The sequence below is a fragment of the Gavia stellata genome, chromosome 1, assembly GCF_030936135.1.
Source record: "Gavia stellata isolate bGavSte3 chromosome 1, bGavSte3.hap2, whole genome shotgun sequence".
NCBI lineage: Eukaryota > Metazoa > Chordata > Aves > Gaviiformes > Gaviidae > Gavia > Gavia stellata.
The window spans coordinates 94,998,423-95,023,500 of NC_082594.1; the positions used below are offsets into that span (position 1 = coordinate 94,998,423).

At 39.5% G+C, this 25,078-nt stretch overlaps 1 protein-coding gene across 1 annotated transcript in view; it reads right to left on the reverse strand.

Moving 5' to 3' along the window:
- The window catches only part of MED14 (mediator complex subunit 14), a 37,803-nt gene extending 13,490 nt beyond the window's left edge, over window positions 1-24,313 (reverse strand). The window contains exons 1-18 of the mRNA XM_059831446.1: window positions 24,132-24,313; window positions 22,197-22,223; window positions 16,308-16,413; window positions 15,447-15,620; window positions 14,540-14,669; window positions 12,669-12,797; window positions 12,203-12,310; window positions 11,237-11,369; window positions 10,541-10,691; window positions 7,831-7,942; window positions 7,064-7,189; window positions 6,106-6,184; window positions 4,353-4,512; window positions 3,782-3,976; window positions 3,066-3,200; window positions 2,562-2,638; window positions 494-654; window positions 69-215 (exon numbers count right to left, since the gene is read on the reverse strand). Of these exons, the coding sequence (XP_059687429.1) occupies window positions 69-215; window positions 494-654; window positions 2,562-2,638; window positions 3,066-3,200; window positions 3,782-3,976; window positions 4,353-4,512; window positions 6,106-6,184; window positions 7,064-7,189; window positions 7,831-7,942; window positions 10,541-10,691; window positions 11,237-11,369; window positions 12,203-12,310; window positions 12,669-12,797; window positions 14,540-14,669; window positions 15,447-15,620; window positions 16,308-16,413; window positions 22,197-22,223; window positions 24,132-24,313 (2,332 nt within the window). The remainder of the gene's footprint in view (window positions 1-68; window positions 216-493; window positions 655-2,561; window positions 2,639-3,065; window positions 3,201-3,781; window positions 3,977-4,352; window positions 4,513-6,105; window positions 6,185-7,063; window positions 7,190-7,830; window positions 7,943-10,540; window positions 10,692-11,236; window positions 11,370-12,202; window positions 12,311-12,668; window positions 12,798-14,539; window positions 14,670-15,446; window positions 15,621-16,307; window positions 16,414-22,196; window positions 22,224-24,131) is intronic.
- Between the last annotated feature and the right edge of the window lie 765 nt (window positions 24,314-25,078).

Below are 25,078 nucleotides of genomic sequence, written 5' to 3' on the forward strand. Positions count from 1 at the left end.
GTTAGAGTGAGAAAACCATAGTAATCTGTAAACACATCATTTTAATGAAAAGGAAATGATTTCTGTACCTGGTAAGGATCGTGCAAACTCCAGGACACATTCATACAGCCGAGCAATACTGTTCCAGTCATTAAGGAACATCTCAACAACTTTGCGACCTCCAACTGGTTCAGATAACTGGTTTTCATACGTCAGGTAAACATGACGGGTTGGTCCTGCAGTGTTAGGAGATGGTAAATACTGGTTAAACTAGTGTTTCCTGAACTGTGGTTTACAGACTACAAGTAAACTGTGGCAAGTGACCAGGAAGCATATTTAAATAATAAAAGTGCATCAGCTCAGCAGTCTAAATTTTCATCCAGGTGCACTGTGGTTCATTAGAAATCTTAAGAGCAGACAGTTGTCCAGTACCACCAAAACATTAGAACTACTGGAACAGACAATGTAAAACACAAAACCACAAAATTTACCAGTCTACCTAAATAAAACTTACCTTGCTCCCTGGATGAAGTGCTATTAAGTGGACAGTTTGCAAACACCAGCTCAGCCACCCATGTGCGATTATTTCTACCTTGTAATCGGAAAGTGCAATCAAGAAGAGATCGGTCCAGAGCCTTCTGCGTTTCCTCGTTTACACCTTTACAGGGAGGAATCCTATTCATGAAGAAAAAAGGATCTCAATTATACACAGTACAGTTCCAAAACTAAAAATACTACCTTCTAACATTTCTTGAAGGACTTCCAAGTCTGGACATCAAAGAATGAACAAATCAACAGCAAAGATAGCTGGACTGCACAGTGAGAAATCCTATTCCTCTTCAAGGACTGTAATAAGTGTGTTACAAAAGCACTCTGAGTTAAGATGGATTTTTTATATGGATTCAACACCTGCAAATTACAGACTGTTAAGGGATCTGTTGAATTGCCCTGATCTAGTGAAAGTTAAGAGCACACCAATATAAAGCTTTTATACAGAGAAACAAGCCAAAAAAGATGAAAATAAGTTTGTTCTGTGGCAACTTGAATTCATAAATCATTTGCCTTCTAGATCAAGCTCACTCTAAATGCAATGAACAACCTGGCAGTTACCTTAGTACCCACTAATTTATTCATATCCCAATGTGAGAACTGAGCTCAGAGGACAGACTAAATAAAGCTTAAGTAAAAACATGCCAAACTTTTTCAAATCCCTTGAGAGTCTCTCCAGAAATTTAATGTACTACCCTTAACTTAAGCTCACAAGTTCTCAGTACTTCTCTGCTCATATGCGAAGTTAAAAAGGTAGGTCCTGATGCATTTAGAGACCGATGCCTTTGTATCACTGTACATTTCTGCAGCATAAAAGAAGGTTTTACTCTAGAAGGTGTCTTTTTTTTTCTTTTTTTTTTTTTTAAACTTATAAAATCTGTTTTACTTCATAACACAATCCAAAGTTTAACTGGTGAGGCTTGAAATAGGCTCCAAGAAGTGTGAAAAACTGCATGGACTGCCAGGTAGAAAGCACTGTGGTCAATAGCTGCAGGTCCAATTAGTGGCTGGCATTCCTTGGGGTTAAGGCCAATACTATTTAACAATTTCAATAACCTACGTGATGCAAAGGAATAGCAAGTTTGCAGATGACGCCAAACTGAAGGGAGCGCTTAACATGCTGGAGGACAGGGCTGCCATTCAGAGGGACCTGAGCTGCTTGAAGGAATGTTCCTGGAAAGTTCACGGAAAACGAATTTGAAGTCCTGCACTTGGGCCTAAATAACCTCAAGCAACAGCACAGGGTGGGGGACTGACTGGCTGGGTAACAGCTCTGCAGAAAAAGAACTTGGGGGCCTGGGAGAGAGACTGAACAGGTGTCAGCAGGGTGCCCTTGCAGCAATGATAGACTGCTGCAGCCTGGGCTTTATTAGCCAGACAATCAAGTGACTACTCCCCTCTAGTCAGCATTTGAGATCACTGTGCCCAGGGAGGGCACAAAACCCCTCGGGGATTGGAAAATGCAGCTGATGAGCCCTGCTTTGAGCAGAAGGTTGGACCAGATGACCTCCACAGGTCCCTTCCACTCTTAAATGACTGTATGATTCTCAGATGTTTCCTCTACAAGTTTTTTACTGTGCAATTGTCTTTTCTGGGATTCCATGCATTTTCCTCTGCACAGTATCACATACTGGTAATTGTCAAATAATATATGGATTATGTAGCCCTCTGATCTGATCTAAAATTGCAACTACATGCTCATGAATCATCACCATATCTTCCTTAGCACTGCCTAGATTTTAGGACTGAGGACTGTCAAGACTGTTTTCAGAGCTCCCCAGTTTAGGCTAATGAAGGAAACAAATTATAGTTGGCTCTGTGTCTACTCTTATTTTGCTCTTTCTCCAGCACCGCTTCACATCAGAGTGCAAGATACACAATATCTAAAAAAAACCACCAAAAAAACACCCCCCAAAACCCCCAACCAAAAATCCCCCCCCGCCCCAATATTAGTGTTACTCTCCAAGCAATCCTTTTTTTCTCTCAAGCATATGTACAGTAATAAATTGAAAGACAGGAGCGTATCCTCTTACTTTAATAAACGTATTGCATGGCTGAAGCCATCTCCTTCTACTTGTACTCCTTGGTGAGGAATGTCCATATTAGATAACTAGGAACGAACAAGAAAAATGTTATGCCAAGCAAAAAGTCAAACAAAATACTGTAACTTTTTCAAGGATTTTTTTTTCCCTGTAAGGGTGACAGATGTTTCACATTCTCAAGCACTGGAAAGCCAAAAAACAGTCTGTGCAAATTTGGTATAAAGTTGTCTCCCACCCCCTCCCACAAGTGTGTCTTTCATCCTCTCATTTTCCCTTTTCCCTCAACTTTCAAGTGTTTGGCAGTGCTCGGTATTAGAGAACCAGCTAAAACAAGACTGGAGCAACCCAGTTTAGAGCATCAGTCACACGGGCTCATCTGGCAGGGGAACTCCAAAGTGAACACGTGACCACAAGTTTGCTGAATAGTTGCATCTAGACAACTGAATCAGGAGTAGTAGAGGGGAAGAAGGAAACAAAATATTTCTTAATACATACCTCCATACGAAGCCCTATAAATGGCATATTTGTATCACACATGGCTACAATATGAGCTAGCACTTTATTGAAGGCACACATTTCTCCCGACCGTTTTGGTTTCTTAGGTTCTATGGAGCATGGATCACCAGATAACTAGAATTAAAATAAAGACAAATGTACCTGCACATTTGGAATAAACATTTTGAAAATATGTCAGAGAATAATCTCATTCATCCAAGTTTTAAATTAATCACACCATGAGCACAAACTTCTGAAATTATCTGTTCCGCTTCATGACTGAAGCAATTTAGTTAATTTTATAATCACCTCCTTCCTTAAAACAGTATTTCCATATCACTAAGCCATGTCAGCCTGACCCAACGAAGTAACTCCTACCAGCCCCTGCAAGTCTTTGACAGACTACACCTACACACCACAAAGCATATCACGCAGATACAAGATACGTATACAAGCTACTCTAGCTATCTCAGCACAGTGCTCTGCCTTGGCTCTTTAGAAAAGGCGAGAAGGCCTGGCATGAATTAAGACAACTGTTACAAAATGTTCCCAACATCTCCCTAGGGAAGCAGTCCAGAGAACCAAGCTGCAATACAAGTTAAGATGTCAGCCATACAAACTTTTGAAACAACACTACCAAAGCTGGTATTGGTGCTCAGAACATGTGTTTAGCTTTCACACTCTGTAACTAGCCCGAAGGCTTCTGAAGCACATACCTTGCGCTTGACACCACTTTTCATTTGTTTCCCACTTTTTGTGTCTAGTACCAGCTCTTCAATGTTTGGTTTAAACTGCTGTAGTAAAAGTGCAGTAGCAGGGCTGTCATCTCCTTCAGCATAGCTCACAGAGAGAAAATGGTACTTATACTCTAGTTCTGTGGGGTTGCCAGGAACATCAAACATCTCTACAACCTATATTTAAATAAAACAACAAATTGAGAAGACCCTTAAGCTAAGAATATGTCTACATCAGTTCCTATCCTCCCCCCCTCAAAGAAAAGACATTAGTCTTTTTCAAGATATTAATACTGTGGCTAGGAAAGGGATCCAAGACGAGAAGTAAGACTAAACTTTCAGGAAACAAAGAGAATGGGAAGGTTGCTGAGTAATAAACCTTTAGATCCCCTCCTCTCTATGCTTAACAAACCACTGAATGAGAGAAGGGAGGGAGAGGGAAGAGTTGAGAATTACATTAATCACTTGGTTCCTAATGTTAGAGTTAACAGTACAAACTGCCTGGTATATCCATGCCTAGGAGCAAAAGATAGAAGCATTTTCAGTTACTTACAATGTAGTACTGTGGAAGGCGAGTGAGTTTGATAAACAGTTTGTGTTTGGAAAGGTTTCCCACTGGATGGCTAGCATAATTAGCTAGTTGAAGAGTTTCACTGCTCACTGTAGGCAGATGTTTTATAGACTGTTTGCAACGTTGCTGTCCAAGCCAGAACCTTGCATTAAAATAAAGGTATTAGTACCCTGAGACTGTTTTAAATTATTCCAGTACACTGCTGTTTCGAGCATTAGTATCAAATTAAGTCAGTCATATTCTAAGTCAACATCTATCATTGCTGCACAAGTTATACACAGAAAATCACACAGAAAACTTCATGAGTTTGTATTTTCTTACTACTATCTTTACATATTGTCTTCAGCTTGAGTAACAGACAGCTGTTAATTTAAGAAGAAAAGCCCTGAAATTATTTGCTGAAGGAATACATAATTTTTTATACATCACAATATAAAATTACAATATAAAAAAGAAGGGACAAATTAAAAAACATGCAGGTTACAGTTATTTTACAATTTGGAATCTGCAATTATTTTTTGATATAGAAAAGAAAATCTTTGCCCCCATATGATGGTGAGCAATACAGTAAAAAAAGTCACCAAAGTTGGATTAACGTCACTCTGGATTATGTTATAAACAAACTAATTCACCTGAATAAGTTTGGACATGAAAAACCACATGCAAGACACCAAATTTATTCTAATGTTTGGAATTAAACTCGTTCTACTCCAATGGATTTTGGCTATAGTGGCAAGGCCAGAAAGCCTAGCTAGGCCTGAAAGGGGCTCAGAAATGTGTGGCTTGGTTTTTCAGTCAAACTTCCACTGAAAACGGCAGTGGAAAGCGTGGGTACTCAGCATATCTCCACCACGACACGCCGCGTTTATTCTCATAGATACAGGTTAGATATAGCTGTCCTAAAAGACATTTCGTGGGACTGCCTAGCTTCTTCAAAAACTGCATCACTACCCAAGCCATTATCTCGAGTACATTATTTATAACAAAGGGAGGTTGATTAGTTTCTCCAGGGTGCCAGTGCTTCATGCGTCATCATGCTTCTTTTAGAAGCAACATTCCTCAAATAGAGGTTTCACCCTGCAATTAGCTCAGAGTACTGGGAATTTCCAAAACGACAGAGCAGGTGGAACTTGGTTTTCATGCAGATGCAAACTGTTTTTGTATTATTTGCTTCAACCTTTTATGGGAGCCAAATGTATCTTGTGCCTAAATCTCAGGGCTTTATGGAAGGAAGATTAAAGGTATAAACCAGCAAGGGCTGAAGTGTCAGAAGACAAACAGATATTATTTAAACCATCCCAGGCCACTTCCTGTTTTTCCCTGTATTGTGAGAAGGGAGATTGTTCTTGATGACAAACAAGCAGAGTTCAGCTGTAGTAACAAAGTGGAATAAAGGACATAAAAAATGGACATGAACACAAAATGAGATCCTCATGAAGCAAGTGGTCTGCTACTGACTTAAGTGAAAAGACTCAATGCAGAGGGTGAGCATAGCAATGCATGAGGCTACATGTAAGGAGGCAGACTAAAGGAGGACTATGGAATGAACTCCAAGCAAAATCAGAATTTCCTCCACCCATTTAGAGGAGATGGCAAATACTCAAAGTTGCTTAGAACACTGAGAAATTACATTCCCTACTGCGGTAAAACACAAAGCCATGCAAGTGGGATCATCCAAAATACAAGTATGGTGATTTATTCTATGCAAGCTAAGTGAATCATTCAAGTCTCTTACTTGAGCTGCTGAAGCCAAGGAATGATACGCTTCATATCATCATTAACAGACTTCTCTATGTCATCAAGTGTCAGTTGATCTACAAGAACATTAGGTGAGTGAATGGTCTTAACATCTGCTCTTCAAATAAAATTTTGACCTTTCAATGAAAGTGTCTCATCTAATTTAACAAACAATTGATCACAGAATAATAGAACAGCCCAGGTTGGAAGAGACCTCAAAAGACCATCTGGTCTTAACCTTTCATGGGAAAGGGAGCCTAGATGAGATTATCTAACACCCTGTCCGATTGCATCTTGAAAACCTCCAGTGATGGGAACTCCACCATGGCCCTGGGGGCATTGTCCCAGTGATTGATTGTTTTCACTGTAAAAAATTTCTTTCTTATATTGATGAAACCTCTCCTGGTGCAACTTGTAATTGTTGCCCCTTCTCTCTCTTCATAATGAGCCACATAGAGAAGACATTAAGACACACAACAAATGATCTATAATGCTTGTAAAACCGCAGCAGGCAAATTAGGCAAATAAACTAAAGGAACTCACTTCTTTTCTTAAGTAATCTGAAACCTGAAGTTAAGACTTGAATGGTAACTCAAGATGTATAAGGTCACATAATACTATTCTCAGTCAGGTCCATATGAAATGACTGCATCCATTAACAGCACAACCCAGGAATCATGAGTCATAATGAACATGCATTGCAATAATATCTAACAATATTATTCTGTTGTCCTCTTAAAATATACCTAATTGATCTGCAACTCTTAAGCACAAAGATCCACTTCTCTTCCTCAAACTGAAATGCCTAGATGATGACCCAAGTTCGGTGTTCATTTGCATTACCCTTATTTACTTACAGAATGTCGCAGATTTGACAGAATTGTTCACACAAAATTACCTCGTAATGCAGGATACTTGCAAGATATTAAATACAACCTGGTCTTGCACCTACTTACCAACACCATACAGCATCAGTTGAAACATTCCAGAGTGGAGATCAACAAATACATGTAGGCACTCTGATCGACCACATGGTTCCAAAATTGGAATGACAAGAGTTGGAAGAGCCGTCTCAATGAATGCTAAACAAAAATTGATCTTAATTTGACACAAAATTCAAGCTCATCATGTTAAAAGTTAGCCCATTATAATCACAAAACCTGTTTGTTTTTATAGAAGCAATCTTCACTTGCACATTATTATACTGTTAACATAAAGAGGGAATTGGATGTAAGAATTTCTCTGTAAAAATCATGCTAGTAACAAACCAACGAGAAAAGACAGGCCAAATTTGAAGGAGATTATTAATCCTTGAATATATTTTAACTCACTGCTTCACGATTCTAAGCTCAATTTGAATCCCAATAGTTTCAAAAACAGTTTAAGCAAAGTCTCATCCAAAGCTAGCTCAAGACAGTAAAGAATTTGCTTTCAGTTCTGAACACATACAAGTTTTACAGTAGACAATTTTTAACTCTTCAACCCAGGCTATGATGTTCTACCAGGTTCATCTATTATACTACATTGAGAGGTATGAGTACTTTACAGTTATCAATGCAGAATAATCTAAAGCTAAGTCTTGTTAATTCTGAACACATCTCCCCTTATTTTTTCATATTTTTTATTTAAATTAATGAAAACAAGAAACACCAAGAAAAAAGGAAACCATTCCTAGGCATAAATGGAAATTAACTTCAAACAAACTTCAGTAGAAAACACATACAATTGTCATTAATGTTGTAACTCTTAAGAATGGCTTTCAGCTCCTGGAGTTTTTGATGAGATCTTGCATGGACACTGTCTATTAGGAGTTTTTCTATTGATAGGTGGTCAATCTGTAAAAAAGGAATGTACTTGACAAAGTTCAAATTGGCTGTGTAGACCTTACACACTGGAACAGAGCTACATAACTTAATAAAACAATCGCTTAAAGAATTTGCTCAGAACTGTGGTGAACCAAATGAACTATTAACTTGAGTATTTGGATCACTACAAAATACAACAAACTAATATAAGGTTCTGTCTGTGCAGCAGGCAGTGGGAGGGTTTTTGAGAGAAGCCTACAAGAAAATGTAAAAGAAAATAAGTTTCACAAACTATGCTGTTACCACTCCCTGTGCAGACCTACTTGTTCTGGATCAAGGCCGGAGTATTTTCCAGCTTAGCATACATCTGTTTATAAGTAGCTTAAACTAAGGAAAAAAAAAATGAAGAAAAACAAACCACAAAACCCCCCAAAACAACACTCTATTAGAATAAGGTTGCCTCTACACAAACACATATGTAGCTGTAGCATGAAATACAACACACTAGTTTTAGTCCTGCTAAGGGGGTAACAATGCAGTCATTGAAGATGCAGAGGCAGACAGTGAATACGACCAACCCTACTGAACCCAGGAGTATCTAGGAGGCTTGTTGCACTGCCAGTGCTGAAGCTTATGCCATCACTTACATGAACTGTACCTTACTTGTGCAACCTAAATTAAAGCATTTGCATTTATATTAATTCACATTACAGTCATATTATTTACATATTTTGCATAAGCAAAGCTACAGATTACTGCAAAACCCTTTTCTAGTTAACCTCACATTGGTTTGAAAACTGTTCAAGGTGAATTAAACTTAAATTTTATTCTAGCATAAGAGATAAATGCAGAAGAGGTTTATACCAGAACAGAATTATACTGAATTTTAGTACATGCCTTCATATATACCAGAATGACCTTTCCCTAAAAACTAGCTTTCCAAGACAAAGCCTTAAAAATCAAGTGTTTATCTATGCACAAGAGCATTTCAACTCAGCAGCTGCTATGAGTTACATCTTCCTCACAAACAAGTGACTGCAGGTTCTATAGCTACATCCAATTTTCAGTAGGTTAATGTATAATAACCTGCTTAGACAAACATATTTGTTTAAGACACTATATAAAACAGTGGCACGAACAAACAGAAACAGTGTGCTATCTACGTCATTACAGCTGAGATCATTATTCAAACACTAGAACAGCAGTGTATGTACCATAGCTGATAAATTTTTTAAGCTAAAAGCAAGTAGTTATAAAGGAAGTCAGCGTTAACTTTGATAAATCTCAAATTTACAGTGGCCTTGTATCTTCATCTACAGACGGCGGATCTGATTCAGAGAGTTTAGATTACATCAGCTCCAGTGGAAATTCAGCAGATATTCTAGATAAAGCACATTTTCCTGGATTTAGGCATAAATACAGTATCGTCACTAAATTAACTGTGTATTTAGTAGCCTAAATATGCTAATTTAGGCAATTAAATGAGTAAATTTAGTATATATTTACTATAATAATAGTAGAATTTCTACTCTAGAAATACAGTAGAAGGCGACTATGCTCCACTAAGTTTTCCACATTCCTCTGTTGCCCAAACATATGAAGTTCTTGACATTCACCATATAGAGACTTGGTAAACAAGATGGGCCAATGTACAGTAGGAGAAGGCTATCATCAGTAGAAGGTTCTGTAAGACAGGTGAAGAATCTGAGCTGAAGAATTTTTCCCTGTGGAAAAACTACTGAAAGTTTGAAAACTACACCATTCACTCCAGTTTATTAACTCTCTTAAAAATCCCAAACACTGCAAGAAATAATGACAAACACACATCCTGACATATCACAGCCAGACTTGCTGAGGAACTTACAGAAGACTTATTACAAAACCTAGAACACAGTTTCTCTTGGATACCATTAACCAAGATCTAGAATTATCAGCCATGAAGCCTTATCCAAGTAGGAAGTTCACTGCAGTTACTCACTTTAGGTCATTCCAACAATCCCACCTTTAAAGTATGGGAATTAAACCAATACAAATGCACACTCAAATAAGCCACATGACATAATCTGGTTAGTGATAATGCAAAACCAAGCTTCACCTAACACTTATAACAAGCAAACCACATTAGCTCTTTTGCACTACATTTCCAAATCATAATGCAAGATTTTCTAAAGTGAATAGCACTGCTGGGTAGCGAACTCATGTGACATGGGGAAGCTGATTTTCAGAGGAAGTTTACACAGCATCTCCAAGACAGGAAAGGGAAGAACTGGCTCTCTATAAAGCATTTCAAGCCAAACACTAAACATAACTGAAACTTTGCTGTTGTTTCCCCCCCAGCCTCAGCATTCTGTCTCACAAGTGGGATATAATGCCCTGTAAAGTAGGTGTTACTTCATCTTTATTAAGATGAAGTCAAGGCCAATAATTTGAAACAACAACTTTAGGTCCCAACATAAACACACCACAACCTAGAGTAACTGCTGACTAGAAATCTTAGAAACAGCTCTTTAAATAGAATCAAAATGATTCAAAAGATAGCTCTTTAAATAGATTCAAAGTGACAACACAAAGCATTTTTAAGTTTTTGATTTATAAAAACTAGGTGCCTAGTGCAAAGCAAACCTTTACCTTCATGGCTCTTTCCATCAGTTTGGAATCACAGGCTGGCAGTGGAGGCTCATGAGATATTTGTAAGGGTTTTGAGACATCAGTCTCATCAATCTTAATAGTGACCTTATGAACAGACGCGGTCCCTGTTTTCCTGCCAAGCACCTGTTGACTTAAAATAAAGAGAATAATTAAACCATGTAACTGGAATAGCAGAAAATATGCTTTGCAGTAGCTAATCCTTGATTCTGAGAGTTCTGCATAAAAATAAGATTATGTCAGCTGAACTGAAAAAAGCACTTGTTTTAGTTTACATTTTAATGCAGAACTGTTGGTAAACTATAACTACATAAAGAAGTTTTAGATGGCTGAAAATTCAACACAGAATCAGAAGAGCATTTGGATTGCTTTTTTAAATTTTACCTAGTGCAAGTCAAACAATAAATATAGTGAAAGACCGAAAAAGAATTGTCCAATTCATTTACTGAGTTAGATACCCGCATAAATACGAGCTGATTTATGACTGTGTCCATTGTTTTCCTGTACATTAATATACATCCCTCACTTCTCTGCAAGTCAAGCAACATGTTTAGGTATTTAATTACAAGAATTTAGAAGTCTCACATCAAAAAGAGTGTACAATTCTGAAAATTCTGGCTCAAGAAACCCTCCTATTTCATTTATTGTTTGTTAACAGCCAGTTTAAAATTAACTTACTTCCAAACAGAGAGCGAGAGACATTTCCCTGCATGATATCGTTCCACTTGCACAAGGTCACCCCAGCGCTCTCGAATCAGCATTAGTGTTTGTGAATGCAAGACTTCCAACTGAAGTGCTAAGCAGAAGGAGTCTAACAGAGTTAAGAAAATATAAGACCTCCAAAGAGTCTGTACACTACATAAATCCATTTGTCACAGAAGTCAGACAAGATGCTGCCTGGAAACACACTAATGTACTAATCCAGAGATAGATTTATTAACAGCATCAAATATTTCTCAAAGTTTTTTTGCTTTTTTTTAAACTCTTATCTGGGGCAGAATGTTAGACAAGAGTGTCACAATAGCTTTGTTTCATAGATGTTAACTCTGATCATCTCCTAGGGAAAAGGAGATTACTAACAAAGAAATTCAATTCAACCTATAGTTACCACTAACCCCATCTTCCATGGTCATCCTAAGATTCTATTTGTTTCTGCAGAAACTGTTTCACTGAAAACAGTTTCACATTGTTAAGCAATTTTCCCTTTGCACATAGTAAGTCGCTGCACTACTTCCTGCACATGTTATATCCCATTTTATTATTCAAACAGGTGCAATACAGTTAACACACCATCATCACCTTACTGCAGTTCTTGGTAGTAAGAATTGTCAGTTCCCATCCCTTCCAAGTCAGCACTGTATTCTATCTCTGAATTTAGCACATGCAGCCAGCTGCTGCTGCACTGACTTACCACACAACCTGCTGTCTTGAGTACCTCACCTTTACCTGTGCTGGTTAAGTGTGTAAAATCAAATTTTGCATGCTGGCACATGAGAGTAACTGTTTCCAAGGCCACCATTTTTACTCCATGTCCAGATATTTTCCCCTAGCTTAATAGGGAATCCATCTTTCTTGACCTCCAGCTACTAGGAAGAGCAAGGCTATGCTACACAGCTTATTCAGAAGCATCTTTCAGAAGGATACGCAGACAGCTGTACATGTCCTGAAGTGGCTTTTCATCAGCAAACAGCCGTGACTGGACCAACTGATGGATGAAGTTGATCTGCATGCTGTGAACCAAGGCTCGACCATCTTTCATGAATTAAAAATAATTCCAATTAGACATCAGGAAAATAGGTATTTTAAAATAATTAAATAAAATAATAAATTAAAAAAAAAAAAAGGATACAACTGTACTGAGCAATTTCCATACCAGCATTTCTAACAAAATCCTTGGTTTACTCTGGAAATTTCAGTCTACTACACTGTCATAGTCTACCATTGCTGAGGTATCAAAAGCACATAGAGCAAGGTGAAAACAGGACAAGTATATACAGCTTCATTATCTTAAGTTGTGATATGCAAAAGATCCTGTATAAACAAGACCTATACAGCATCAGAGATGAATATCATGTTAGAAAGTGTAAAGTTTTTTTGTTTTTTTTTTTACCACCAGTTTCCTTGTCTTCAACCAAAATTTCCAGTTTGAGAAGGCGCCAGGGGATGTCAGGGTCATCACCCATCACTGTCAAGGTGGCCTCAAACTCACCCTCAACTCGGAACTTCACACGGCCATTGGCTAAGGAAGAAAAAAAATGTTTTATTTCACTCAGTCTCCTAAGATGCCTCAAAATATCAGTGTGGTAGCTCCTGGCACTCACAATGGCTTACTTCCCTATAGTTTCTGCTCTGTTGCATGTGTTTCTGTGCAACTCTGAAGACTTCACAGTTGCTTCTGCAACAGAACCAAAGTCAATAAGCAACACGGACAGATGTCCCAAACTGTCCTGAACAGCAGTACTTTAGTCAAGATAACTTGTTAACACTTGTGCTACTATAATACGGAGTAACACTGAGCTGACTATCACCCTGACAAGTTACACAAACAAAACATGTAGCTTAATTTTTCCAATTCTTTGCTATACCAACAATGAATACTTTAAGCAATATTCAGAAGAGGTTAAGAATGCGATCTCAGCCCAGGCTGAAATCTAGTCCTGGAAACACATCTCACTGCAAACCATTTATTTAACATTAAAATATTATAACTCCATTTTCACCTGAGGAAGATAAACTTTTGCATAATTCATATATATATGCACACGAGCGAAGTTCATATACACTATTTATCTAATTGACATATATATCCTCACACCTTTGTGAGCACTGCTATGAGTTTCAAGAACTGGGAACAAAGACTGTCAAAACTATGTAAGCGAGGTCATATAGAGAATGAGTGGCAGAGCAAACAATTTAGTACAAGACCTTACTATAAACTGCGGGTCAACCTTCTTCTCAATCACTTAACAAAATATGCCATATACCTTTACAATTATAGACATATAGAAATATTCCTATAGAAATTTTAACCACTTTAACTCAGGAAGTTTCATTTTCAGAAGCATCCCCCCCACACTCTTAAAACAAACAAAATCCCCAAACAGAAACTAATAGTCATTGAAATGTTTAGTTAACTGAAAAATCTGAAGAGCTCAGACATATATCCATTTATACTTCCATTAGACAAAAATGGCTCTAATACTGATATTGCAAGCGTTCACACAGGGACCAGTGAAAACTAAGATTTTTCAGAAACATCTTCGATCTAGGTCTGTGGGGTATGGTTTAGACATGGCTAACCTTGACTTAGTTAAAAGCATGGACTAGATCCATTCCAGTCCTACTCTTCGTGATTCTGCAATAACCTAGTCCAGTTTATAGCCATCCTTCCTGTAAAAAAGGTCATCTTAATGTCTACCACTACTTGGACCAAATGAAAACAGAGATCTGAAAACAGATTAAGAGCTCTGGCACTGCAGTGAGCCACAGCACAAAAGGCATGCATAAATATGAACAGGGTCTATGCATGAAGATGAGTATCAAAACAGATTAAAAAAGCAACATTAGAGTGACTTGTTTAAGTTAAAGTTCAAAGAGTTTCTACAGAAAGACCTAACAGTTTAATTAAATTGCATTTTAAAATTAACTTAAGGTAAGGCAGTTACATTGTTAGGCCTAAGAGTCTTTCATAGCACATTTGCTGAAAGAGCAAGACAATGTCTACAACCTTTTGCCATTACCTGCACAGGATTTCTTCTTGAAAGTAAGTAGTATTTCAGCAATATTATCAGTGCCCTCATTTTTCAAAAGGGGAAAAGACCTATTTTGATGCCATACAGAGATAGGATCCCCATCTTAATAAGATTAAGCATGCCTAATAGTCTCACTTAAGCTATCCTTTACCTTTGCTTTAGCACTAAAGCAACAATTTTAAATCAGCCTGCAATAACATATTCTTCAAAAAGTAATTTCAGTTCATACCAACTGTCAGATTTGCTAGCTGTGGAGGGAGATCTGTAGTCACTAGTCGATGTCGAAGAATCTGGTTTAGCTGATGAAGTGTGGTTTGCTTCTCACTCTTTGTTATTGGGTCAGGAGGGATTATTTTATCCTGTTAAAATAAACATGAACAAATCTAAGTATCTCAAACATGTATAATACATTCACAGTAGGAATGGTGAAAACTAACCAGACTAGAAGTCTGAAATTATAAATACTACAGGCCATTACACACAAGCAAAGTTTTGTATCTTATATTCAGATTTGTTTTCTAGTTGATTACATTTTATCTGAGACTGACCACTGAATAAAATTGCTCAACTTGTATCAATTAAATAAATTCAGGGCCTTACATCAGGCTAAACTTGTTTTTAAATACTAAGATTTGAAAGCCAATCCTTATCTGTAGCTATAGATCTAAGTCATAGGTACAACTGTTTATATTACTTCACAAAATCCTGTTATTCTGCATTTTATCAGTAAGAAAAGGCAGCAGCATTAAAGAGAGCTGTAAGTATTTCAGTACATTTCCAAATACAGGCAAAACCTAAGAACAACAGATGTCAGTATCTCCTTTTCACACTTCATTTTTCTAGGATGATGGCTTAGCATGTGCAAATACTTAAAGAACCAAGGAAGAAGTTGCTACTATACTCATCCTAGAGCAGAACTAGTTTAAATGGAGAGAATGTTTTACGGGGAAAGCGTAACTTGTTTAAATAGGAAGTGCTCTGCATGAGAAACTGACACTACAGAGACTTGGCACTAGGCCTGTATTAAACTACAGTTCCATTTGCACATAGACAATTAGTTTCATTAACATGCATTCGATACCGTACTGGGGATTCCCCTCCCATCCCCGCCCCAGACATACAGTAGCATTATTTACCCTAATGCAGGTAGGCAGACGTGGGTATGATCCAGTTGTCAGAACATCAATAGCATAAGGGATAGCAAAACTAGGTAGACGAGCGTGAACTAAAGCATCTCTAGCTAGTGATGCCAGACGATCAGCAGTGTCCACAAACAGAATGGCTTGCTGATCTAAAAAACTTGATATCATCTGTAGAGGACAAGGAGGGGGGAGGAGGGGGGGAAATAAGAGAGATATGTGTCCAAAAAATGCACAGATCAATGCCCCTTTATATTCAGTTCATCCAGTGCACATGACTGCGATGATTTTATCTGTCACTTCCAATCCAAGTAATTACATCTATAAACCAAAGAAAGAATGAATATTCTGGCCATTTCTTACATTCGTATGCAAGAATGCTTTAAATCTGCATGCCATTTCCGATGCTGTGGAGGATCTGTAAAGCCTCACAGCTCTTTATCTGATGACTGCTACTGGAATGCAACCATACTTGTTTGTAATCACTCAGGGCTTGTTTTTTGCAACATTCTGGATTTTATGTTTATTTAACCAAGAGCAGGATGAAAGTGATAATACGAACTGACACACTGAGATCACCATCTTCCCTGTCCTATCACCTAACCCCAAAGCACTCCTGAAACTATGTGCAGACAAACCTTTCATTTTTTGCCACTGATGAGTTTTTGGGAACACGAACTGTTAAATGACAAGATTATACAATTTCTACACAGGAAGAAATTGGTTATAATTTAATATTTGTTTGCCTACGAAATAGGCTTTTTTTTTTTTTAACTTACTATAGTAAGGAGAAGTTAGGGCGTACCAAAATCCTGTATCACTTAGAAATGATTTCATACCAAACTGTTGCTAACTTACCGCACATTTTTCCACCTTTCCAGCATTATTAGCCCATTTGACTAAGGCTAACAAACGAACAAACAGTTGACGAGTGCGACTTGCAAACTGCACTATTTCTATTTTTCTGGAAAAAAACAAACATACATTAAGCCGGGGCTCAGATATATAATAAAGCTGCAATTTAACTCTGTGCCAATAAAAAAAGCTGTAAAGATAACTTCTAAGTGTGCTAATGGAGGCACCACTAATATATGGCTTGTTTGATTAGAACATGGAAAAAAACCGTATCTCGCTCTTCTGAATATCTAAATGCTAACAACATACCTGGCTTCTAACCAACCAAGACTGTCTGCAGAAACAAAAAAGCATACTCATGTGAATTAATCACTGATTCTAGGAGAAACAATTCCACAGTGAACTCAGGTGAATTATTTTTATACCTTTTACAGGACTTCCCCAGGGTTTATGATTAAGTTTAAAGTAGACAAGGCAATATACCTAAGGGTTACAGGACCTGGCAGTAACGTTACACTGACATTCATTAATAAATAAATAAATAAAGCAGACACTAAACAAAATATCACTCTAGTAATTTTAAGACGTCTTTACACAGTATGTTACAATACACTACCATTTTGCCAGGAAATGGGGTGATCGTGGGGAAGACCATGAAAAAACCCCCACCCTTTTACTTTCCTCTCCATTCCTGCCTTGCAAAGAAATTGGGATAAGGAGAAATTACTGACAGTCAATATCCCTCCCACCGTGCTTTGTATGAGATAGTCAAAATGAGGCAGTGTATGTTTGCATGTCTTAAGAGTTATTTTTCGTAAAAGAGAACGTAAGAGGGACACACCCAGATTTCCCCTCTTCATTACAGATGTACACTGGAGATGCATTAGACAAGACATGCAGATCTACAATGTGTGTATAATACCACACACTCTGAAATACCATTTCATCTACTGTTTGTAGAGGTTTTCTTCACTTTCTACACATTCCATTCACTAATTTCACCATGGTTTTCTAGTTACTTTGGAAAAAAAAAAAAAAACACAAATCCAAGATATTTTACTGATAATGGTTTTCTAAAGTAACAAAAGCATTTGGACAAGAACATTAATCAATGCAACAGATACTGGCCTCTACTAAACAGAAGTTGCACCTCCTTCTTATCCTAATCTGTAAAACACATACTCATAATATAGATAGAGCCTGTTTCTGGTGAAAGTGTGGGTGTAATGAGGTTAACTCTTCTGTGCAATACATAAAGCATAATCTCCTTGCAGCAGATGAACATTTAAGCCAGAAGTACAACTAATACCATCTGGTCCAGTTTCTTGCATTATGTACTACAACCCTCATCCAAGAACTTGGGCATTAAGCCAATAACTTCTCTGTGTTCTAGAGCATATGTTTTATAATGGCATTCAGCCTGATATTAAGATTTCAAGTTGTGGACAAGCCACTACATGTACATACTGCTCTAATAGTAACTACACTATGAAAACAAGATGTTGAGAATTTTGAAAGATTCAGAAAAACTTTATGGGATTTGAAAAATGTCTATAGCGAGACCTGAGAAAGCCAGCAATCTCTCAAACACTGTATAAAAGTTGCTAAAATCTAGTAGTTCTGTGGTGAAAACAGCACAATATCAAGAAAAATTCAAACTGATGTTCTGTGACTGGAAAACAAAGGTAGACAATCCCTCCCCAAGCCCCCGAAAACCAGAAAAAAGCACAGCAATTTAATAATGAAAATTATTGATAAAACTAGACACGGTATTCCAGTAACTGTTCCATTAATATCACATGTATGAACTTACAGAAGACTTGTTACTTCTACTTGACAGACTCCTGCTTCCAGAACCACCACCACCATCATCCCTGAATGACAACTGCTTTGGGAATTCACATCCATCTACTACTCAACTAGGAACCCAAAGTCTTTCAATTTTGCTCTGTTCCTTTGTCTTTCACTACAGATACAGGACCTGATGCTGGGCTGCACAAAAGATTTTATTCAAGGAAGATGAAACTTAAAGAAAGAGTACATTTCCAAGGCCTATAAAAGCAAAGCAAAGCACATTAAAAAGCTTTCTAATGACCACGGTACTCAGTAAGTTCTTTACCTTGGTCTTTACTGGTAAGTTCTGATCTCAGGGGTTTCAGATCCTTCAGACTAGTGGCTGAGTCTGGGGGAGTGAAGCATTAGCTACAGTAGAAGAATATCAAGTTAAGGACCACTTAAGCAAGCTTGACATACAAAAGTCTATTGGAGTGGATGGGGTGCATCCAAGGGTGCTGAGGGGGCTGACCTATACCACTGTGAAGTTGCTCTCTATCATTTTCCAAAGGCCATAGTGAACTAAGGTCCTGATGACCGGAAAAAGGCAAACATCATGCCCTTCCTCAAGAAGGATCTAGGGACCTATAGGCCAGTTGGCCTAAGCTCAGTTAAGAAGAAAATTCATAGAACAAATCTTTCCAGAAGCTATGTCCAGATAAATAATGAACACGAAAGTAGCCTGGGAACAGCCAGCACATATTTGCCAAGGGCAAACCATCCCTGATCAGCATAATTGCCTTTTACAGGATGAACAGCTCTGTGATCAAGGGGAGAACAGAAGATACATTTACACTGACTTTTGCACAGCTTCTGACAAGATCTCCCATAGTATCCTTGTAGCCAAGCTGGTGAGATATGGCATGGGTAAGTGGACTACAAGGTAGGTGAAAAACTGGCTGCACTGCCAGGAATAAAAGGGTGTAACTGGCTACCAGTTGGATTTCTTTAATGCTGGTTACTAGTGGTGTTCCTTAAGGGTCAACACTGGGGCAAATACAATTTAACACCTCCATCAACAACCTGCACAACCTGAACGAATGCACTCTTTGGAAGTTTGCAGGTGATGCCAAACTGGTGGGAGCAAACAGAGGGACCTGAGCTGGCTGGAGGAACTGGTTGACAGGAGCCTCATGAAGTTCAGCAAAACCACATGCAAAGTCCTGCATTTGGAAACAAACAATCTCATTAACAGCACAGGCTGGGTACTAAGCAGCAGCTGGGCAGCAGCTCTGCAGAAGTGGACCTGGGGGTTCTGATGGACAGGTGAACAGGCATCAGCAATGTGCTCTGGCAACAATGACAGGCTGTATTAGCATTGGTGCGGCCTAGGTCAAGGAAGGGAATTATTCACCTTGAGGCGGCATTTGTGAGACTGCCTCTGAATCACTTTGTCCAGTTTTATACTCCTTAGCCAAGACAGATACTGCTGTACAGAAGTAGGTTAGGGGCTGGAACATATGACGTACAAGTAGGGGCTGAGGAAGCTGTGTTTGCTTACGCTTAAGAAGAGAAAGCTATGGTGAGATCCTACTGCTGCCTCCAACTATCTAAAGGGGTGTTGTAAAGAATATGGAACGAGACTCTTCTCAAAAGTGCAAAAGGCTGAGCGACAACAGCCACAAACTGAAAAACCAGTTAGACATTAGGAAAACAAACAAAGAAACACACAGAGAGGCGGTCAGAGACTGAAGTAGGTTGCCCAGAAAGGTTGCAGGATTTCTATCCTTGAAGATATTTAAAACTCAACTGGATATGACCCTGAGCAACCTGAACCAACTTTGAAACTGTCTTTTACTTCAAGCAGAGGGTTGGACTAGGTATCTCCAAAGTACTATTCCAACCAAAGTTATTATCCATGTCTATGAAAGCAGTGAAATAACAGTCATTTTGTCATTAGAAAAGAATGGAACTCAAAGTTTCACAAAAATTAGGTGTGTAATCACACTGCTGAAGTCATGGATAACATGTTTTTACAACAGTTCTGAATGCTTTTTTAAAAAAAATCTTGTGTAGTTGATAGAGTGTTTGCTGCAAGTTTGAGAAGTAACAGTCTTGTTCACTAACTACTGCAAAACCAGTAGGAAAACTGCCTGGTTTTAGGAAAACAGTATGTTTATGTAGTTCTTAGAAGTATTTTAACAATACTTCTCTTTTAAATACTTCTCAGCAGGAACCGTTCATTCAGGAATGCAGGTGTAAGGTTTTACCTTCCATTTCCCCACAACGGAAGACAGGGCCTTGCAACATCATTATAATCCAAATTCCAGTTCAATCTTACACAGCCATTACTGTATTTAGATAAAAGTTTCCCACATATTACACTTTATTGTAGGATAAAAAAGAAAAGGTAAAGAATACTGAGCAAAAAAAGGTCTCCATTATCAAGAAGCAAGCCCCAGAACTCAGCACTATTAATTTCACACCACAGTACTAATTTTTTTTTAATCCAACCGCTTCTTTCTTGTTGCAAAAGTGGTTTATTCCTATCCTTTGATAACTAATAAATGACCCTCTACAAAGAAAAGCCATATTATGCTACAATGCATAATTTCCTATCAGTTTTTCCTATCACAGTATCTTTTAGCTAGGAGCTATATAGTAAGGAACTTAGATTTTATGTGAACTTTAGTAGAGGATAATATCATCACATCTTCACCAAAGTATGCACGCCATGTCACCAGGCTTCAAGAAACAGAGCTTGAAGCCCAACTACTGCTATCATTACAGCTCTCAAAGTTGGGAAAAACAGAATAACCTGGATAATTAAACTACCTTCCTTACAGATTTCCTCCAAGAGCTGGAAAGCCACTTCATCAAGAAGAGTTGTAAGTCAAAGCTAACAAGGATGTGACGTTTAATTTCAAGACAATTTCAATTGCAGGACATTCTTTGTAACCATTGAAGGCTATTATATATTCTTTTATCTGTAATCCATTAGGACTTAAGATGTTGCTCCAGACTTGTGTGCCCCACAAAGCACATTCCAGCTTTACCAAGACATGCTAAACATCTAGATGGGAGAAGCTCCCCGACCAGTACAAGGGAGCTCTGGACCTAGTTTAAATATAATTTCCTCAGCAAATAGCGTGATAATTAAAAAAAAAAAGAACAAAAACACTACAAAACCCAGATTGTTTCTCTTGATAAAATATTATGCATAAGGAAAAGTGGCACAAGGAATCATCCCAGGTTATGATTCCCTGAAAATAGGATTAATTCCACAACACGTTATAAGAGTTTTGGAAGATTTGAGATAACTGAATTAATGATCATCCTGGTACACTGAATTATTTATTAACATTCTTAGGAATATAATAGCTGCTACATGTCTCCAAAGAAAGTTAGGTCAATTTGCGTGTCAACACAAATAATAAAGGAAACAATTTTCTGACAACATCCGTAAAATTTATTAAAAGAAACAAAAAAGTTAATCAAGTTCTTTCATCTTGGGGAGTGGGGGGAGGGGGTGGGTGTGGAGGCAGGGAAGAGGCCTGTTCTGGTCTCTTACATTTCTTCTCTAATAATCTTCACACTTCAAAATGACATAGAACAGAAGCAGAAAACAGTGCTCATAAGAAAGATCAGGTAACATGGAAAAAAGCAGAAAAGAGGTTTTTACCTTGCTTTAATTGTTGAACTGCTTCTTCTGAACAAAAAGTTTCTTTATCACACTAACTAGAATCTACTTGTTCTCCAGTTCCCTTTCACATCAGCTTTACTGTCACTTCATTGCTTCAAGATTCATGAAGAGACAAATGCCCTTAACAGAGTTCACCTACTATAACAGCAACAGTATGTTACTGAACAGTGCAACAACAAAAAAAGCCCAAACAACAACAACAAAACAAAAAACCAACAAAAACTAATATTGCCATTGACACTGAGAAAAATCTTGAAACTATGTAGTGACAGCAAGACAGACATGGCTTATTTTCTTGCATAAAATCTAAAATTAGGAGAAAAATATTTTATTTAAACAGTTCTATATTAATCTTAACATCCTAAACAAAATTCTCTATTTTAACATGCATTACAGACTGTCTTATTGTAACTCACCTTTCCATATCAGTCTTTCTTGGTAATCTATATTAAAAAGGAAAAAAAAAAAGTGTATTATATATTGTTCTATGACATTTCAGACTACTAGAAGTTTTGTTAGTACCGTTCAACTAAGTACAAGAAGAACTTCTAAATATGTATAAAGAGCATTTCAAAATTTCTGTGATTGTAAATGTTTCCTAAATACAATGAAATTACATGTTTGATAAAGGAAGTAGCTTAACAGCTCTAGAACACAGCCTAGTTAAGGGGAAAAAAAAAAATAAAATCACGTGTATAATAGCATCACAGGGCACCTGCCACTACTGTGTATCAGGTAAGCTGGAACTGGTCAAATTAATTTAAAAGCTTGATGAAGTGTGTTGAAATTCCAAGACTTCTGCTAATCTAGTAAGCCACATAGTATCACTGCCTGTGCTTTCTAATTGATGACTCTTACTAAGCATCCATGACTAGAGTTAATTAATTCATAGCAGCAGCCCTAGAACATCTGCAGCGGGTATTAAAACTGGCTGTTTTCTGACTTGCCTGAAATGAGTTTCTCTTCCCTTTTTAATCAGTCTAAAAGTGGAGAAATGCCATACTCCAGAACTTTATCAACGACCTGTGTGACAGATACCACTGTGGAGAGGGGACCATATTTCTGTAATGTTCTACATGTATCACAGGCATCTCATTAAAAAAATTATTTTTTTTTATTCTAGGACTAGGCTGGTGCTAATAAAAGAATGAGAAATCATTTTTTTGGAGGGAAGGAGGAGAATACTTTCCAGCTGGGCTTTCTACTAGCCAAATCCATACTTTATGGGGAAATATGGTGGAAAAATCTAGCTCACTCTGCTTTTGGAGGGGACATCACATAGCTTATAAACTACTTGGTGACTCAAAGTGCCCAAAGCATTCCCCATGTGTTGTTCACCCCACCCACTTTATTTTGTACCTTAATGATGTACTTAAGTCAAAAGGACCTGTTCTACATCTTAAAACAAGAATAAAAGACATCACAGGCACATGCTCCTACAAGAATGCATACAGTATCAATTACTGTCTACACATATCATAAACATACATGAAAGACTTTTTGACTGACATTTTGGAAGTTCTTGCAAAGCAAACTAAAATTCTAGAATTCCTCATCCTTTCCAGAGAGTTTGAACACTCATAACCCAAAGTCAAGCAAAACTCTGTTTGCATACTTACCAGATATGGTATTTTACAAGAACTATACCTATTTTTTTTTCATTTGTTCTGTATGTCACTTCTTAAAACAGACAGGTTCCCCACAAGAACCTCTATGATTACACAAACTAGAAGGGAAACAGGTTTATTCAGAGTCCAAATCCTTTCATTAAAGTTTTTTTTGTCCCAAAAGCATTCCTTTGTTTTGCCACTTCAAACACAACAACATCAGCCCAGCAGATTATAAGATAAATGTAAATAACTTATTTTCTTTCTCCAAAATAATCAAATGGTATTTTTAAGAAGTACACAGGTAACCCAAGCAGTTGCAGCATCTGAAAACATCTTAGTTTCACGCGTTTCAGATTCATGTATTTTGTTATAAGTACAACCATTACAGTTGGGCTTGTTGACAGCAACTTGGGGGCAAACTTAAGCATTTAACCTGCATTCAGCTACTCTGCATTCCTCACAATCATTTTCTCTCTTTATGACAGATCACTCAACAGCTTTCGCTGAGCCCCTGAATACACTCCGATGCGCAGACAAACCTGCGCGAACAGGGCATTTCCCCGAGGTGGGAGACAGGGAAGGAGCAACCACCTCCCTACTCTCCAGCCCCGGCCGGGTCCGGGACAGATCCCTAGCGAGGCCTCCTCATCCTCCCGCGATGCTGGGAGGCGGCACTGCCAGCCCTGGCAGCGGGGCAGGGCGAGGCGCGGGAGCGAGCCGGGGGGAATTTGGGGCACTCACAGGTCGGCCAGCACGGTGAGCTCGGCGTAGGTCCGGTGCAGGAGGAAGTCGATGAGGGTGCTGAGCCGGTAGCCGGGGCTGGCGGCGGCTGTCACGGCCCCGGGGGCCGGCGGGGCCGGGGCTGACGCGGGGCCCCCGCCGGCCGGCACCAGCTGGTTGCTCTCCAGCTGCACCGGCGCCATGGCGGCGGCGACGGCAGCGCCTCAACCCCGGGCAGGAACCGCTCAGCAGCCCGGGGCGGCCGGCGCTCCGGCAGCACCAACACCCGGCCCGACTCGCCCCGCACGGAGGGAGCGGAGAGGCCAGCGGCGGCGGCGGACGCGGGCCCCGATGCTGGGGCGGGCAGCGGCGGCACTGAGGAGGCTCCGCAGAGCTCAGAGCCCGCTTGGCGCAGGGGCCGCCGCCATGTTGGGGGCACGGAACCGGAAGCGAACAGCTGTGGCGGACCGGAAAGAGAACCTTTCCGGGAAAGCCTAACTGTGGGGAGGGGGGGGCTGCGACCGCGCTCCAGCGGGCGGGGCCGGCAGGTGGCGGCGGCGGCGGCGGGGGCGGGTGCGCGCGCGCCGGCCGGCCGCGGAGCCGTTGGGGCGGGTCGGGTCGCCGCCGCCTGAGGGCCAGCGCGCGGGGCCGGGCGGTGGGCGGGAGTGGTGGCGGGCTGGCGCGTCGCCCGGCCCGGCACACCTCTGCTGAGGCCCCGGGCGGGGCGGGAAGGTGGCCCGTGCCTGGGAGTCCGGCTTTGCGCGTCGTGCGCCGGTCTGATGGCGGGGAGGCTGGAGGGGCCGAGCCTGGCTGCCTCGTCGTGGGGTACGGCGGGGGGCAGGCGCGGCCGGGACGGGAAATGGCGCCGCGCTCGGGAGCGAGCTATCGGGAGACGGGCTGGAGCCGGCTGCCTTCCCTGAAGTGCTGCCCGGCAGCGCCGCGATCGAAACATCTGTAAAAGATAACGG